Here is a 19,258-nt window from a genome sequence, read left to right as displayed (position 1 = left end):
GTATTTATTCCTCCACTACATCTCTTCTCACATCTTCTCTCCACTCCCACATTCAGCATCCTCATTCAGGCCCTGGTCACCTCTTGCCAAGTCTATTTCAAGAAACTTCTGAATTGGCCTTCTCGCCTCCAATCTCTTCTCACTCCCATCTATCTATCTTCCACATAAGTGCTAAAGTTATTTTCCTAAAATGCAGGTGTGTCCACATCCATCCCCTATTCAGTAAAGTCCAGGGATTCCCTGTGACTTTGGGGATCAAATATAAATTCCTTTATTTGATATTCTGAGCTTCTCACAACCAGACCCTTTCCTATAGTTCCAGTCTTTATACCCATGACTTCCCTCCAGACAGAGGAAGGATCTTTTGGTCTGTCCATTCTGGTCTCCTACTTGTACACCATACACAGTGTTCCATCCCCCAATTCTGGGTCTTTGCTCTCCCTCTTCCTCTCCCCCCCACCTCCTGGCTTTCTTCACAATTGAGCAGAAAGGACTCCTTCTGAAGGAGGCCTTCCCTAGAACTCCCAGCAGTGAGTGCCTTCCTCTCTCTGTCTACTTGGTAGGGTTCTTGCATGTATCGTCCATACACATATTATCTCCCCAATTAAAAAGGGAGCTTTTCTTTGGTCCCCCATCCTTAGGGCAGCAATAATATAGAGTAAGTGGTTATTAAACGCTTGCTGATTGGTTGACTGGCACTGACAAAATAACATTGGAAATGCCCATCAATCAGCAAGCATTTATTAAGTGCCTTCTGTGTGCCAAGCACTGAGGATACACCTACAAAGAATGAAGTAGGTCCTGTACTTGAAGAGCTTACAGTCTTACAGGAAAACTGGAAGTATCTATGTATGTATCCATGAATCCATGTATCTATCTATCTATTTGCCCACACAGAAAAATAGATAAATACACATAAATATAAGGTAGGTAAAGTCAAGGTATTTATGGAGAGAGGGTATTTGCAATCATGCGGAGCAAGAAAGGCAAAGTAAATTATCTCACAATTATTCTTAAATGGTCTCATGGCATTGCTTAAAAAAAAAGAAAAGCAAAGAAGACATATTCATGTTCAAAATGCTATTTTGCCTTAAAGCAAAACATGGAACAGAAATCAACTTGAAAATGTATTTCCAGTGGGCCGTTTGCTTTTGAAAGTAGCCCACCTCAAGAGGGACAGGTTCACCAAGCGTTCGGAACCAGGGTCAAACTGTAGCCCCCAATACTCCCAGGTGAAGCCTGGAGCCAGATGAAAACATCAGTGGGAAACAGCTAACCAAATCAATACAAGTTATTGAAGATAGATCGCATGAGTGTGTGTGGTTTTCTAAGTCAATATGTGCTCATGGGGACCTTTACATATGGTTTAGTGGCCCCCGTTTATATTTAACTTTGAAGTCATTGTTCTGGACCACTTACCCCATCTACTGACTTACAAGCAGTGTCAACATTTCACTGTAACTAGACAGCAAGACAAAATTGGAAATCTTTTTCTTCAAAACATGATTTCCAATCGGAAAAGCATTTTCGATTTTAGCGCTGACTGGTAAGACACATAGATCAGAGTTTGGTAAATAATGGAAAGTTCTTTCCTGCCACTTCCCCAAGCTGAATAACAAAGATAATTCTGATATATTTTTTATAAGAAATATATGAGCCTGGGTGAGAGCTGATCAAAGAAAACATCAACTTTCACAAATGGATTCGGTTTTATGAAGCGTTATTACTTTGCCCTACTTGGATGTATCACGGTGGCACCAGGGTGGTTCTAGATGCTCAGAAACTATGAAACACAGGCCTGGGATTGATTATCTGCCTATTGGCCAAGGAATGGGCCCAATGAAGTTATACAGGGATTGCAATTTGCAATGAAGGTAGAACCTACCTCAGCAAAATGATAACTTCTCAAAGAAGTGTGTGTGTGTGTGTGTGTGTGTGTGTGTGTGTGTGTGTGTGTGTGTGTGTGTGTGTTTAAACCCTTACCTTCTGTCTTGGAATCAAAACTGTGTATTGGCTCCAAGGCAGAAGAGTGGAAAGGGCTAGGCAATGGGGGTCAAGTGACTTGCCCAGGGTCACACAGCTGGGAAGTGTCTGAGGCCACATTGGAACCCAGGACCTCCCATCTCTAGGCCTGGCTCTTCATCCACTGAGCTACCCAGCTGCCCCCTATATGTGAGTTTTCATCTGTATCTTGTCCTTGGCAATGTGGCTATTTCTTCCAAGTCATTGCCATACTTAGTTTAGCCTGCTAGAACAACATGACAAAAAAGTAGTTTATTTACTAAGAAGGTGGCTTATTTCTTGATCCTCCCTTTCCCCTGCCCCAGCCTTATTCCCTCACCCCTCTGGGTAAGTAGAACATAGCAAGCAATTCAGCCTCTAAAGCCATTTCCCAGAAAACTCTCCCCTGACCATTGCCTTTGGAGAAGGCCTCATTTCCCAAGGCAGTCCCATTCAACAAGTGCTAAGTGCCTAATCTTGGCAAGGCCCTGTGCTGAAGGCTAGGAATACAAAGGGAGATAAGGCCCTGGCTGGGACCTAATGGGGTTGGGGAGGGGAAGGACACCTCCAGACAAACAATTGTGATAAGAGGGGGCAGCTGAGAGATCCAGGCAAAGGGTTGCTAGGAGAAATGTGAGGAGAGAGGACCTGGGGGGAGGGAGGGAGGGAAGCTTTGTGGGAATGAAAGAAAAGAACCTATTAAGGCAGATAGAAAATAATCTGGTTTCCCTGGAATGCACATGAAAGGCAGTTTGCAATTTCAGGAAGCACTTATTAAGTACCTACTATGTGCAAGGCCCTGGGGAGACCAAGACAAGAGAGGGAGAGACCCCTAACAACTTGGGGGCCAAGAATGATTTCCTGGAGGAGATGGCACATTGGGCTGAGCCTTGAAGGCAGTTAGGATCTAAGAAAAAGAGGTGAGGAGGGAATGTCTTCTAAACCCAGGGGCCCAGCGGGCCTGGCCAGAGACCCAGAAGCCTGGGAGAGAGCACCACATTCTGGGAATATACTGTGTGTGAGGAGGAATGATGGGAACTAGAGCTGCCAAAAGAGGTGCAAGCCCAAGGCTGAAGGTTTCCTGAAGGCCAGGGAGAACAGTTGGTGGGCAATAGAGAGCAGGCAGCTTCCAGAGCTCTTGGAGCCAGGGAGCGGGACATGGCCAGACTTAGTTAAGATGGTCTGGGCAGCTCTGGGAATGATGAATGAGAGAGAGGAAAGCCTACAAGCAGAGCCCTATTAGAAAGGGAGTGCAATACTCCAGGTGAAAGATGCTAACAGTAGACACGTAGTTTGGGTGACAGATTGTGGAGAGCCTGAGGATGAACAGCAGAAAGCCACGCATATTTTGGGGGTCAAGTAGTGAGAGCCATAGGGCCGTAGGCTTCTCTTTGGGGGCCCATTCTGCTCCAGTCTCCATTCTGAGATTACTAAAGATCGGTCAAGGCTCCTTCAAAAGACGAGGAGTGCAGGGGCAGCTGTGTAGCTCAGTGGATTGAGAGCCAGGCCTAGAGACAGGAGGTCCTGGGTTCCAATGTGGCCTCAGACTCTTCCAGCTGGGTGACCCTGGGCAAGTCACTTCACCCCCATTGCTAGCCTTTACCACTCTTCTGCCTTGGAGCCAATACACAGTAAGGGTTTTAAAAAAAGAAGAGGCGTGCATGGGTACCATTTATTCTATAAAATGGCTTCCTTCTAGGTTGGGGTGGGAAAAGGAACCTGAGGAGGAGGAGAGAAGAGAAGAAGAGAAAAGTCAGGGCAAGTGGGTTCTGCTGGCAATTTCCCTATTTCTACTCTTCTTCCCCGCTCCTCCCTCTATATCCAATGGGGGCCCCAGTCAGTTACTGGCTTTCTTTTCTCACTGAAGAAGGGAGAAGCAGACCTAGAAGTTTCAGATCCTGTAAGCCAGGCCCAGTTTGCTTCTTCCTCTTCCCAGCTCTCATTGTAAGAAAACAACGAAGGGGAAGGGGTCCCCAAGCATGGCAGGAGTGGGGGTTACGGCTTCCATTTCTCACCACTGGCATCATTCCCTGGCTGCTGGTTAGGGAAACCTGGACGGCAGCTATGGAGCTGCCTCACTGTGTGGGCTTTTCTGGAAAGTGTGACAACACCCATCTCTTGAGGGCCATAAAGTGAAACAGCATACACTTGGGGAAACAACGTAGTGTTTGATTTAGCTGGGGCTGAAAATGTCTCTTTTCCCTTTACCTAACTAATGAGTCATTTCTATTTCTATTTTCCATCTCTAGATGCCCAAATTTCAGAGGTCAGTGGGGAAATTACTGGTACATGGGTGCCAAGTGTGACCAGCTCTGGAATACCCTAGACTTGATTTTAATAGCAGTGCTCCCTGGTATAGGGCTGACCTTAATAGTCGCTGTAATAATGCAGACTGTCCACTACTGCCAAAAGAGATCTAAGCGGAATACTGGGGGCCGGTAAGATATTTCTGAATTTCTTTTTATATGTCGGTCAACATGCACCCGCCTCAGGAGAGAAGTACTCAGTTGGCTTTTCCATCTCTTCAGTTGCTTGGTCTGTGTGCACATCCAAATGTGAACTAGTGTGCGGGGCTGTGTGTACCAGGGTGGGATGGAATGAAATCCAGAAAGCCTCTTCCCAGAGCGCCAATCCATTTCAGTCAGCCATGGCACTCACTGGGTACCTGAAGCATGATCCCCCTGCTACCAACCCCTAACAACCTTGCTATCTCACCTGATGCCACTTTATGTTAGCACCCCTGCAACAAGGCTTATCCAGGTTGGCTATGTGGAGGCCCTACAAAGTGTAGCTGAAAAAATCCACAGGTAAATGCCAGAAAGCCCGAGCTCTAGCCCAAGCTTCTACTGGCTCTTAGCCATGTTACTTTGCCCAAGTGACTCAACCCTCTCCTCCCCCGGCCCCACCCCACCCCGGAGTGCTCATCTATAAAATGAAGATGATGGTGATGGTGGTGACGGTGATGATGAGGACAACGATGACTGCTCACATCTATGGAGCACTTAAAGGTTTACAAAGTGCTTTTGACACATTACTTCATTTGATCAATCCTTCTCACTACAGCCCTATAAAGTAGGTATTGGAATATTTTACATTTGAGGGTTTAGAGAGGTTAAGTGACTTATGGTAGTCACAGAGCTCCTTCATATGCAGGGTAAGATTCAAACTAGGTCCTCCTGGCTCCAAGTCCATCCACCCTGTCTACTTCCCTCATGGGATTCTTATGCAAATCAAATGAAATGAAGTGTGTGAAAATGCTCTATAAACATAAGATAGTATAAATATAAATAGACATTATTGAAACTCAACTCCAGGTACTTATAATGACCAAGCATGGCCCTTCTTTGCAGCGGTGGACTATGGGTATATATTTTTATTCTTTGTTCTAAGGGATACCTAGCTAGATAAGGGGAAGGGAGAGGGGGTAAATTCAGAAAAGGAGGTCATATAAAAACGATATATCAGTGAAAATTTAAAATAAAAAAAATCATCCAGTAAGTAAAATTTGCCAACAACAACAGAGAATCATCCTGGAGGCCTGGTAAGAGAGAAGATTGCAATGGTGGGTGGGGACTTCTTCCACTTTGTCCCTGAGCACAAAAAAGTTTTGGAAAAGTTAAAATCTCCTCTGTTTGGTATCAATTCATTAATTTCAAATCTATTTTGAGGTGTCATGTCCCACTGATGAGCTATGGCTTTCTTTATCCTGATATATGGATTGTTTGGAATATGGAATTCCATGACACTCCCAGTACCATATTCCTAAAAGTGCTATGTTATCTGTTAACCAGAATTAAAATTTATTTTTTTACTTTTTTGGGGAAACTCTTATCTCTTGTCTTAGCATGTATAGTGTGTATTGATTCTAAGGCAGAAGAGTAAGGGCAAGGCAAGGGGAGCAAGGAATGTCTGAGGTCATATTTGAACCCAGGACATCCTGTCTGCAGGCCTGGCTCTCTTTCCCCAGAGCCACCCAGCCACCCCTTTGTTTCTTATTTTTGCAAAATGAAATTTTAAATATTTTGTAAAATTATGACCACTATGACTCATTGCTCCCAACATTCCTACCTTCCTTTCCCCTGACTGCCATGTTAAAGTAAAAAAAAGTCCTGCCTTCCACTTTTAAGTCTTCTACTTCAATATTGGCCTGACACCCGGAGTTCTGGCCTCCATGGACCAGCTTCAGTCTGGGAGGCTCCTCATGAATCAAGACACCAACAACTATTTAGTAAGCATCTACTCTGTGTCAGGCTCTGTGCTAAGTGTTGTAATTAAGTTGCTCCGTGGTTCAGACTTCCACCCAGGGCATTCCCTAGGAACATATGAATCTGACTCACATCTTGATCCTCTTCTAAAAGGCTAAGGGCCTTCAGCTCCCAGGCAAGCATTCAGGCTAACAAAACACTGAATATAGAACAGGTTTGATTTAATATGAGAGCAAACTTAAAGGACACGTACCTGGACACATCAATAATCAAAACAAATCTTATGCCCTAGCAGGTCAACCTTCTTCAGTGACCTCTAAAGTCTATATGACTCAGCGTCCCAGTGAAGGGATGGGTTCTGATTGCTCTTTCAGCTCTATTTCTCCTAGGAGAACTTTTTGTTCTCTCTTCCCAGGGAACCTGGGCCCTGCTAGCTCTCTCTCTTACCTCCTGATGCTGAATCTGTTTCAACTGCTTGACTCGTATCTCTTCCTGGGGTCAGAGTTACCTGTCTCCTTTGAAAGGCCTAGCCCAAGCATCATTCCAAGACTTCATCATCCATGAGCCAGTTCCTTGAATCTCATTGCTTCTACCATCCTTTAGCTATCAACTTCACCAATTCCAGAACAAAGGGTCATAAGTACTGGATACAGACAAGGCCACATTGTGTCAAAGAATTTACCCAGTTCGTTGAATTTTCCCATTCTTTAGGAGTGGATAGAGGGGTGCATTTCTCATTCTTCTAGGCTGCGTCTGGGCACGTGCTACATAGGCATTGGGTCTGTGACCCTCAATGGATTCCTCTTTTTCACCAATCCTATTTCCTCCTCTCTAAACTGAGTATAACAATACTTATTTATAGAGATCAAATGAGATAACAGATGTCAAAGTACTTTATTTATTTTTTAAACCCTTACCTTCTGTCTTGGAATCAATACTGTGTATTGGTTCTAAGGCAGAAGAGCAGTAAGGGCTAGGTGATGGGGGTCAAGTGACTTGCCCAGAGTCACACAATTGGGAAGTATCTGAGGTCAAATTTGAACCCAGGACCTCCCATCTCTAGGCCTGGCTCTCAATCCACTGAGCTACCAAGCTGCCCCTGTCAAAATACTTTAGAGAGCAGAAGATTTAAAAAGAGGGGCCCTACAAGTGTATTTATTCACAGGTCTTTTTTATGTCCTCTTGTCAAAGCAGCAAACTGACCTATCTCACTCCAGGTAAGATGCAATATGAATTAGTAGGAACCCCTGAATTTTGCATTTAACCATATTGCAGTATATACTTCCTCTTTACTCATTGTTTTTAGGAGTCTTTAAATTGTGAAAATTCCCTTTTTTTTCTGAAACATGATTGAGTTCATCCAAAAAGTGATCTGGAAACCATAAACAAATATGACGCTCTGATTTTGTTTCCATGTTGTCTTTCTTCTCTGCCAGCCAAGAGGAGGCTGAACCAAGACTCCAACCTCATTGGAATGCTGCCTATGTCCATGATAAGGCACCTCCTCGACATCTGCGTGCTCAGGTAAATGATGAAACAATAGAATTCATTTGTCTGATCAACTTGAGTTCTATACATGGCGCCAAACCTAGGAAGCTTCAGATTAGAAACTCAAAGGAGATTCATAAAGTGAAAGAACTAGACAGACTTTCATGGTGAACCCTCCAAGTGCCCCACATGCAGTATGCTCTAACTGGTACATTTTCAATATTGACTTTGCTATTTGATAACTGCTGCCACTTCTGAGCGTTTTTGTGCAAGTTGACTTGTTCTATTTTGCATTGCTCTTTCAGGAATTGTCAGTACTAATCTTTGAAAATTTGCTAGCAATCAGACTGGAGTGGGTGGAGGTGAGACCCACAGCTTGGCTTCTTTTTGCATTTAGCTTGTGGTTTTCCAAGTTGTCCCACCTCGGATCTAAATTCAATGTTTCTCTGGAAGCAGTGTATGCAACTATGTTTTGTTTTCTCTTGAGGAATTCATCATTGCCCTTTTTCCCCTTGAAAAATTCTTGTGTTTTGTATTTCAGGCATATGTGGTTTCATTATTTCCATAGAACATAACACTTTTGTATCAGTTTCAACTGGTAAATTCTGTAAAGTAGCCAGACCAAAAAAAACCTCATGTGCTAGCGAGAGGCCCAAGTGATGGAAAAATCCTAAAAATCATATAAATGAATCCTGGAGTGGCTCAACCTCCTAAAAAGGGAGCCAATTATTTAGAAGCAGCTGCTGAAAATGAGCAGGAACCCTGTGTTTTGGGGATTGTTCTTGTTCTTATTCTTGTTCTCCTAATTTGGCAACGATGATCAAAGATTATGAAGCTGTTGAATTATATTTTCAAACATAATTGACTAAGAGTGGGATGAGAAAATGTAGAAGACTGTCTTCATTTCACAAAAACAGAGCAGTATTATTTTCTCTCTAATGGAGAAGCCATTTCAATGAGCATTTATTAAGTGCCTACTGTGGCTCAGGGAGAAGCTTGTGGGAATGAATGCACAAAGGCAGGAAATAGATGTTTAGGGAACAGTTAGTCCAATTTGCATGGAATAGAGAGTGAGTGAAGGACAATAATGTGAACTGTGGCTGGAAAGGTAGGTGGGTGCCAGCTTGGAGAGGACCTCAAATACTACGATGAAGGGGCAGCTGGGTGACTCAGTGGCCTAGATATGTAAGGTCCTAGTTTCAAATCGGGCCTCAGATACTGCCTAGCTGTGTGACCCTGGGCAAGTCATTTCACCCCCACTGCCTAGCCCTTACCACTCTTCTGCCTTGGAACCAATATGCTGTATTGAGTCTAAGACAGAAGGTGAGGGCTTAAAAATGCTAGGATGAGGAGGACTATGTATGTATCAATAATTGTAAGCAACTGAAAGTTTTTAATCAGTGCAGTGGCATGCTCAAACCCTGTCCTTAAAAAGATTTTGGGGAGGGGCAGTTTTGTGCAGAATGAGCTGGAGAAGCTAGAAGTGTGGCACCAGTTAGGGGGCTTAGTTGAGAGTTGCTCTGGGCCTCCACTGCCTCTGAGAGGGAGGGATGGATGTGAGAGCTCTAGAAGTAAAATCAAAGACTGATAAAATAATGGAGAGAAAAGAGGCTAGGACAGTGAACCTTTTAGAGAAAGAGTGCTGTGCCCCACCCCCACCCTACCTCCTAGACCAAGTGCCATGCCCAAGCACCCCTCAGACTGTGTGCCATGCCCTGCCCTCCCCTTACCCAAAACAGGGAGGGAAGCAGCCCCCCCATTGGGCTGCTGAGTGGAGAGGGTGAAGTGAGGAATGTCCTCAGCATGTATAGAAAGGGAGAGGGGAGTGATCCAAGTGCTCTGCTTCCTTCCAGCTCTGCCGCCTGTGAGCCCCCCACCTTACCTGCTTTGTGTTCCCATTGGGCTGCTAGGCAGAGGGGTGGGGGATGTGAAAAAATGTCCTCAGGCATGATAGAGAAGGGGAGGGAAGCAGCTCCATCAGAGACCCTCTTCCTTTCTAGTAATGAACTCTGGAGAGGAATGGCCACATGCCCACAGAGAGCACTCTGCATGCCATCTTTGGCACCAATGCCATAGCTTTACCATCACTGGGCTAGGAGAACAGAGGTTATGAATGAACCTTTGTGACTAGAAGGAAGGAAGGAAGCTGGGAAGTTGGGAGAAGGAGAGGGTTTAGGAGGGAAGACAAGAATTTCTCTCTTGGACATGTTGAGCTTCATATGCTCATTGGACATTTAGTGGAGATGTTGAACAGACAATTGGGAGCTGGGGGCTGGATGTGAACTCCTAAAGGGAGTCGTCTGAGTAAACATCACTGAATGCAGGGAAATCCAAAATGTAATCAAGGGAGAGAGTACAGGTAAGGAGGAAACGAGAGCAAGCCATGGACTAAGTTTGGGTGGTACCACATGCTTAAGGGGTAGGCGATACGTAAAAAGTGAAAAATAAATTTCCCAGTACTGTTCAAACCCCATTGATGAACTTTAGTGATCTGACTATCCAGTTTGAACGAAAAGAGATAATCTATGCTCAACTCTAAACTTGGTCCCATGATGTTTATTGTCACAGCAATCTTATTTTGCGTCATTTAGCTCCAGCTCTTCTCCAGGCACCTTTCCTTCGGGCTGTTATTGGGCAGTGCTGAGTAACTGAATTTCTATTTATATCATTCAAGTGTTTAAGAATCTGTTGAGGACATCTTCCTCTTCCAACTCATTTCCAAAGTACAATCTCCCCAACAAGGTGATGTTTTCTTGCTTGTGGTCACATTCCTGAAGCTAGTAGAAAGAAGGGGTGAGAACAAAGCTCACTTTCAGGTACCTATGGTTGGGGAAGGTCACCTAAGAAAGGGGGAAAGGGCAAAGACTCCAGAAGAAAACCTAGGGTCCTGCACTAAGCTATTAATGTCAAACATTGTCTTGTGGCACTTGACCAAAAATAGTTGTCTCCTTTTTAATTTCCACGTCCGGAATAGGGTAAACCATTTCCCCATTACTATGGAAGCAGGGGTGGTAAGCATTTGGTTTCAAGTATTCTTAGTAGACCATTTTCTTTATTCCAGTTAAACTGGCTTATATTAGGGAAGACCTCAGTTTACTTTATGGAGAATGTGGGATCATGGATTTAGAGCTGGAAGGGACCTCGGAGACCATTGAGACCCCTCATTTCACAGATGACAAAAGTAAAGCCCAGAACAATGAGTTGTCTTGCCCATAATCACATGGGTAATAAGAATTAGAATTAATTAGGATTTGAACTCACACCCTCCCATTCCAATTCCAGTTCACTTTCTACAACATCAAAGGAATTAAACATTTGCATGTGTGTGCAAGTATTCATGGGCATGCACACACACATACATTAATTCATTCATTTAATAAACATTAAGTATCTACTGCACACAGAATTCATAGACAGGAGTTTTCTCAATTTGGAAGTCTTTTGATGGCTGTTCAGTATTTTTAAAATTGCTTTGGTAATGAATAAAATTAGCAATTTTGCTTCTTTTTCCATTTGAAGAGAGGAAAAGAAAGTCACTTATAGAGGCACAGTGATAGGAGGGCTAAAAAGGATCATAGGAAGAAGTGACCACACTAATGGATGGGGCCGGGGAAAGAGGATACAATGGAGGAAGGAGTTGTTATGGCTATAGCCAGTGAGATTATACAGCTTCAGTTTAGGGGGGATATGGCCCACATTGTATTTCCCCCCCTAACAACTTGGCAAAAATTGATCCTGGGATGGTAAGGACGCTTCAGGTTGGGTTTGACTAGATGACCTTTGAGTTCTGGTTACTTCCAGGTCTAAGATTCTGTGATGCTCTCTGCTGGGGTACATTGTCATCATCATCATCATCATCATCATTTGTATCTTTCAAAACCTTTTAACATCCAGTCATTCAAACCTCATCACAACCCTTAGAGGAAGATAGATCAGTGTTATCCCTCTAGCATAGACAAGAGAATTGAGTCCCAAAGTGGTCAAGAGACTTTTTAGAGTAACACTAGAAGTTAGTGGAGGAGTCAGGACTAAGATTCCAGTCTTCCGAATCTGAGGATGAGGTCCTGGCAACAGAGGAGGGACACTTCACTAGATCAGACTGCCTTCTGTATATTTTGCAGAATGGCAGTTACTATATAATAGTAAGCAAAACAAATTCCACTGCCTACTAGTGGTTACCACCTTCTCCCCCTAGCTATTCTCTCCTTTCTGGGTTTTCGAGCACAGATCTCTTGGTTCTCCTCCTACCTATGTGACCTCCCCCCCCTCCCCAGTCTCTTCCAATGGATCATCATCTGCCTTGTTCCTGAGTGGCAGAGGGGAGCCAAGGCTCTGGCCAGGGTCCCCTTCCCTTCCTCTTCCCCTTCCCATTCCCTCCCCTCTCCTCCCCTCCCCTCTTTCTCTCTTTCTCTCTTTTTTAACCCCTTACATTCTGTCTTGGAATCAATACTGTGTATTGGTTCCAAGGCAGAAGAATGGTAAGGGCTAGGTGATGGGGATTAAATGACTTGCCCAGGGTCACACAGCTAGGTAGGAAGTATCTCAGGCCAGATTTGAACCTAGGACCACCCATCTTTAGGCCTGACTCAATCCACTGAGCCACCCTCTTTTCTTTCTACACTCTCTTGGTGATCTTATAAGCTCTCACGTGCTTAATTATCATCTCTATGAAAATGACTTCCATATCTGCCATCTATAGTAAGTGACAGATATATATTGATTGATTGACTGAGTTTTTAGGAGTAAGGAAAGCTTAGTTTTTTAGTACAGAAACTGAGAACACAAAAAACTTGGAGGACCACTACAATGATATATTGTCATAGAATATTAGAGCTCAAAGGGAGTTATTTTGCACATGAAGAAACTGAGATCCACAGGAATAAAATGACTTGTCCAAAGTAATGGAACTATTGGCACAACAGAGACTAGATCCTGCCACTGGACCATGTGACAAAAAGCATGCCATTTCCATATTTCCTGGGTTCCTTTGTCTTTTACATTTATCTGAGTCTCTTTGTACTCATTTCCCCCCAAAGTTACTGGTTTGGTGCTTTAGAAATGTATCTTTTAATCAATAATCTATCTCATCTTTAGTCTTGCCCTTGAATGGGCACAAATTATTCTTATCAGTAGATGGCGGTGTCCCACCTTCCTTGTGCCCTTGAAAACATCTCTTTACCGTAGCTTTTGATGCCTTTTTTCTTCCAAAAGTGACTTTTGTGAGAAGAGAGAAAGCCCGCTTTATTCCACAAACTAATGGTCACTCTCACGTTTGCTGTCCCGCTCTTTGGAGAAAAAATGTCACAGGTACTTGCGGCACTTGTAAGATATTTCACCATCGAGCATCACTCAGTCACCAAAAAGGTTTGCAGTTCCCACTGTGGATACAGCTCTGTGCTACCCCGGAAGGGGAACAAAAAGCAAGAAGCCAGGATCTGTGAGCCCCACAAGTTGGCAATCCGGTTAGGCAATTTAGAGCAGAAGATAGGCACAACAAGTCATTGGGTTCAGTTGTGTGGTGTAGGCCTTGAGTAGTGGAGGAGGGCCACAAAATAGAAAAGCCAAAGTGGTCCTTTGTGGAACTGACTTCATGGCAAAGTTAAAGTTCGAGCTGGACCTGAGAGGGCCAAAGGATTGGGGCAAGGGAAGGAGAGCCAAAGGAAAGGGTTACTCCTTGAATCATTAAATCCTGGAATGTTAGAGCTGGAGGAGAGAGAGCTTGGAGATCAATTTAGTCCATTCCAGTTTTACAGAGGAAACTTTAACCCAGAGAGAGGAAGTCATTTGTCTGAGATCGTGAGGTTCTTTCAAGTGTGGTGAAACTTTAACCCTTTAACCCAGGCAATCTCAAGCCTAGGCATCTAGCGAAAGGAAGTGAAAGATGAAAAGAGAACCCTCCTCTCTGCCACAGTATTTCCAGTGGCAACCAAAACAATGGAAGCATTCTGGGTGCCTAGCAGCCAAGTCACAAGCATTTATTAAATGCCAGTTGTGTTCCCAGGCACTCTGTGCTAGATAGATACTTGGGCAAAAAAAGACAAAAGTGGCTCAGTAGATTGAGAGCCAGGCCCAGAGATGGGAGGTCCTGGGTTCAAATCTGGCCTCAGACACTTCCCAGCTCGGTGACCCTGGGCAAGTCACGTGACCCTCATTGCCTAGCCCTGACCACTCTTCTGCCTTGGAGCCAACACACAGTATTGATTCCAAGACATAAGGTGAGGGTTTAAAAAAAAGACAAAAGTGAAACAGTCCCTTGTCCTCAAGGAATGGCTGAACAGCCTTAAACATAACCATAGTAACAACAATGGCAACAACTAGCATTCATCCAGCACTTTGAGGATTCTGATGCTCATTGAACCCTCACCAAAACTCAGGGATACAGGTGTATCTCCATCATATAGTTGTGAAAACTGAGACAGACAGTGGGGAAATGACTTGCCCAGAGTCACATTGCTAGTAACGGTCTGAGGCTGGATTTGAACTCAAGTTTTCTTTACTCTATCCACTGCTCCACCCCACTGCCTTGAAGGTAATGGAATGTTATTGTGTAGTACAAAATAATAAGAGGAATTCTGAAAAACAGAGAGATTTGTTCTGAACCGATGCAGAGTAATAATCAGAATGCCATCCTTGATGATGACAGCCATATGAATGAAAAGATTTTTTCCCTTTCATTTCTTTCATAGCACACAGGTCTTATCTGACAACATCCATTCTGTAGCTCCAGCCGCCTATCTCCAATTTGCAGTGAGCCTTCTGAAGACAGCTGGGTCTGATGGGGACTGGGGACTCTGATGCCTTCTGGGGATGTCTCCATTTCACTGGGACCATCCTGCAGATTGTTCTTGTCCTTCTGTTTGCATAAATTCACACAAAGTCTTTCCAAGTTTTTTTGAATTCTTCAGATGAGTCATTTCCCACAGGGCAATGGAGATGTTGCACATTCCAATTCCTTCAGCCATTCCCCAACTCCTGGGCACCCGCCCCCTTTGTTTTTAATTGTCTTGTCAATAGAAAAAATGCTGCTTTACATGAGGCCTTTCTTTGGGTCATCGTCCTTGAGGTGTATGCCCCATATGGGTCAAAGGGCATACGGCCATGTTAGCATGGCTCCAAATTGTTTTCTGGAAGGCTGTACCAGTTGACATCTGTACCAACAGTGCATTAGTATGCCTCTCTTCCCACAGCTCTTCCAGCATGTGCCATTTGTGTAATTCTTGGCAGTGTGAGGTCAAACCTGAGAGTTGTTTTAATTTGGGTTTATTGTGAGCCATTTCCTCTTTCATTTTTTCTTAGCTAATTTTGTAAAGTGCTCTGCAAACCTTCAAGTGCTACATAAATGCTAGCAGCCATTTTTATGATTATTTTATAAATAATAACTCTCAAGCATTGGATAGGAGATCAGGAAACCTAGGTTCTAGTCTTGCCACTAGCTGAATTACCTTAAGTAAGTCATTTAACTTCCTATGGGCCTAAATTTCAACTGTAAGATAAGAGGTGAATGACATCTGTATGACAAACAAATAAAAAACATTTATTAGGCCCCTATTATGTGCCAGGCATTTTACCAGAAGCCCTTCCAGCTCTAGCAATGACTGGTTTTCTGATGCTTGAGCCTCTTTTTTTTTTTTGCAAAAAAAATGCCCTTTTAAAAAAATAATTTGTCCTTCAGCAGTAACAAAACCTCAAGCATTGCAACAATTTTTCCTCCCATGACCTCCCCTCCATTCATTCCTTCAGGTGGGTGTGAAATAGCTCCCAGAATGTGCCCTACTTCCCAGTTCTTTGAGGGCCCTTCCATAGGCATCTTTCCTAGACTTCAGTGTCAAGGACAAGTAAGCTGCCTTCATTTATCAATGAACCCATTTGGTGACCTCAAGCTCCTCAGTGGCCAATGGCAGAAGAGGAAAGGGATGGTCTCAGAAGGCCTGCAGGCACTCACTAGTTATTTGTCTTATTTAGTAGAGTTATTTGCTTCAGAATCCAATTGATCTGTCTCTTGGGTTTATTTCCTGGGTTGGAAGCACTAGCTTGGTGCCCATTTTCCTAGATGTTTCCTTTTGGTCCTGTGATTTCATTGGTGTGGAGAACTTGGCAGCACCCACTCTGCCCAGGAAATGGACCCATTTCCACTGGTCCCTGGGTAGGAGAAGAGAAGAGGGGAAGCATTTGAGTAATTCTTCTCCTTGGCTCAATGGGGTATTGGGATGGAGAAGAAGGGGAGAGGCATAGTAAAGCTGATGAGCAGCCAGCCAGAGTTGGAGGCAAAATTCCAAGAAATCTATCCAGGCTGCAGGGCCTCCCCACAAGGCACTAGAGGCTCCCTTGCTAATGCCACACATATAAATCCCCCACTCTTTGCATCTAAGTCTTTCCCCTCCTCAGGTGAAACTAGAATTTCCTTTTCTGGAAGTTGTCGTCCCTCTGAGAAGGTTCTTGTCCTATATGAATAAAGGAGAGGGGCCTAGAAAGGCTAAATTAATGGACAAGGTGGTAACCTAGTACTGAGACAAATAACTAGTGTGTGAGGAATGTGGGTGTTCTTATCTTAACATTCCACCTGGTTCCCCCTCAAAAATATTTCTCCGAATGGTTTTGGTAAAAAAATCCATGATGTGTTTTTTTTTTCAAGAAGATCACACCATGAAACATTGAATTCTTGCTCGCCTCTAGCTAGAGAAATGTCTCTGGATGAGGTTCCCAGGTCCTACTTCTTCCTTGACTTTGATCTCTTAAAAGACCCAGTAGGTTGACTCCACAGTGACTCAGAAAAGTCTTTTTGTACCAGGGTAAACTCAGATCTCCCTTGGGTTTCTGGCCTTTCAGGCAGCAACAATGTCTTCAGAATCCAATTGACCTGACTCTTGGGTTTATTTCCTGGGCTGGAAGCTCTAGCTTGGTGCCCGTTTTCCTAGACATTTCCTATTGGTTCTGGGATTTCATTGGTGTGGAGAACTCCCAGAGAGGGCACTCTTTTTAGCATTATGGATCAGCACCCACTACAATTTAATAGTCTTAGAAAGTTCATCATGGCTACTGAGGGGTTGAGTGGCTGACTCTGGGTCAGTAGACAGTAGGGAATGGGTGAAGGGAGAGGGAGGGAAGCCTTGATCCCAGAACCTCTTCATGCATAGGCTGGCTCTCTAACCATTTGATAACCCTGCCTTTCTTCTTATTAATAAGGTTCAGCTGTTTCTTCTTAGTTATAGACTTTGTCTCACATTGAAGCTTATCTGCCCTTTAGTATGTTGTCCTGCTTTTGATTGCATTATGGAAAGAGTTATTAGAGAACTGCCAGAGACTTAGGAATCCAGTAGTCCAACTGGCTCATTTTAAAAAGAAAGCGAGGCCCAAAGTCACCTAGCTAGTGAGTAGCAGAACAAGGCTCAGTGCGGTGAAGAATTCTCCATTTACTTGTGTCCTCTCCATCTTCTAGATCATTGTTGAAAGCATACTGCATGAAACTGGCCCAAGCATCTCTACCCCATGGATTCTGCTCTTTGGGTTTCTTCATTCAGACTTTCTCTTCTTGGAAGTTGTTTCTGTGTGCCTCCTTGCTGGTTCTTTCACTCCTGTATTCATTTTGTGGTGTTTTTGTACTATTGATTGGAGGGGATTCTGATGGTGACCTTGAGCTGCTCTGCCTTACTCCGCCATCTTGGCTCCATGCCTGGAAGGAACTGATTATCCCCATTTCTGTCTCTAAGCCAGTTCTCCAGCCATGACAGGACTGTTTTCCCAATCTCATGATTGATCAGTTTGTAATAGTTTGGGGTACAGAACCTTACAAAACAGAGAGTTTCCTAAATACGGTGGGTCATCTCTACCATTAGCTCTTTGAGGACAAGGCCTGCTTTGGCTCTGTGTGGCTTAATTAGCACAGTACCTCAAACATGCTAAACATTTTATAAATGCTTCTTGATTGGTCGACTGATTGACAATGGGGGGGGACAAGATAGCACCATAAATTTAATATGGTGTGCATTTATTGAGCCTAGCAAGTATAGAACCCTGCTAATATGTGCTCTACCTACCTCCCAGGGTTGTTGAGGAACACAAAGACCCCAAACCAGGACAGATCTGACCCTCTAGGAGTTTATACTGGAGTACAGCCATACGGCTGATCTTAAGTGTGTGTGTGCTGCAAAAGGGATTCAGGGGAGAGGGTGATCAGAGAAGGGTTGGAGGAAGAGGTGAAATCTGAGCTGATCTGAGTGGGCTTTCAATAAGTTGGGATGGGGGCTCAGTGTCTTAGTCAAATGATTGACAAAATAAAAGGGTAGGAAAGGTAGCTAAGCGAGTCTGTGCTTCTCTAACAGTAACAAAACAAGTTCCCATTGCTCTGGCATTTCAAGGTCTGCAAAAGATCACCCCCTCCACTGCCGACCATCTTGACAGGATGTGAGTACAGATATGACCTCCCCCTTTTTCTAGATAAAAAAGCTACATTTCCATGAAGTCAAATGTGGTGTCCATGACTGTCCAATCAGAAAATTGCAAAACCAGAATTGGAAACAAAGTTTCCAGACTCCAGGACCTTTTTCCTCCACATTATATTGAGTAGTCTCATTTGGGGCGACTACAAGGAAGGGAGTAGTTGAAGATTAAGTCTGGCAGTAGACTATGAAGACCCGAATATGCGATGTGGTAAGTTTCTATTTTGTTTAGTGAGAAAGAAGGGAACGTCTTCTAAGCCTCTTATCCAGGATGGGAAGATGACTAAATTAAGAAATGTTAGACTAGAGAGTTAGAAAGAATTTAGAGCTAGAGGTAGAGATCCGGGAGTTCCCCATCTAGAGAGGCGATTGATGACACCATAGAAATAAATGAGAGCACTAAGGGAGAGAACATAGAGAAGAGGGCTAAGAACAAAAGCTTGAGGAGCACCCATATTTTGAGGGGTAGGAGGAATAAGAGAAGGCCCACAAAGGAGAAAGGGAATTATCAGAGAAGTAGAAGGATCAGAGAAGGTAAAACTTTCAAGGAGGTAGTTTTCAGTGAGGACTTAATGAGCAATCCATCATTTCTACAATTCTGCTTTTTTTTGAGTGATGGTGATGGTGTGGAGGTAGATAATGGTATGGAAAGACTCTGCACCAGTCAGATTAATAAATTGTACCTTAAAGTCTTAGAGTCTTGCCTGGGACACTGAGAGGTTAAGTGACTAGTCAACTTGTCCACTTGATGAGTATGTGTTGAGGTAGGATTTGAACCCTGAACTCTGAGGACAGCTTTCAATTGACTATGCCATTCTTTTTCTCTCTTTCATTCATAAAAGAATAACAGATTTTGTATCGGTCCTACTTTATCTCTGTAATTTCTTGATATCAATTTGTTTTCATTCTACTTAGAGAGGGGTGGAAAGGGGCTTGGGCACCCAGGCTGCTTGTGCACAGTGAAGCAGCTTCTTTTTGCTCATGGTTCTCTGACCCAATTTTTCTGATCCCAAATCTGATCACATATATCTAGCTCACTTCAGGAAATTTTAAGTGTTTCCCCAACACACACACACACACACACACACACACACACACACACACACACACACACACACATACACACAT

The 19,258-nt window shown here is 43.8% G+C and overlaps 1 protein-coding gene across 9 annotated transcripts in view; it reads left to right on the top strand.

Annotated features, from left to right (window-relative positions):
• ZNF711 (zinc finger protein 711) overlaps nucleotides 1-19,258 on the top strand; it is a 117,030-nt gene that overhangs the window by 20,520 nt on the left and 77,252 nt on the right. For 8 of the 9 annotated variants that reach the window (XM_016426752.2, XM_056808964.1, XM_003342287.4 and 5 more), the window contains 2 exons: nucleotides 4,251-4,439; nucleotides 7,643-7,730. In XM_016426752.2, the coding sequence (XP_016282238.1) occupies nucleotides 4,291-4,439; nucleotides 7,643-7,730 (237 nt within the window). In that variant the 5' untranslated portion in view covers nucleotides 4,251-4,290. Of the gene's footprint in view, nucleotides 1-4,250; nucleotides 4,440-7,642; nucleotides 7,731-18,165; nucleotides 18,342-19,258 lie in introns of those variants that run through there. The other variant, XM_016426753.2, reaches the window with a different exon arrangement.

This window comes from Monodelphis domestica, chromosome X (genome assembly GCF_027887165.1).
Source record: "Monodelphis domestica isolate mMonDom1 chromosome X, mMonDom1.pri, whole genome shotgun sequence".
Classification (NCBI taxonomy): Eukaryota; Metazoa; Chordata; class Mammalia; order Didelphimorphia; family Didelphidae; genus Monodelphis; species Monodelphis domestica.
Note: the sequence above shows the minus strand (reverse complement) of the source record. Positions and strands in the feature narration are given on the sequence as shown.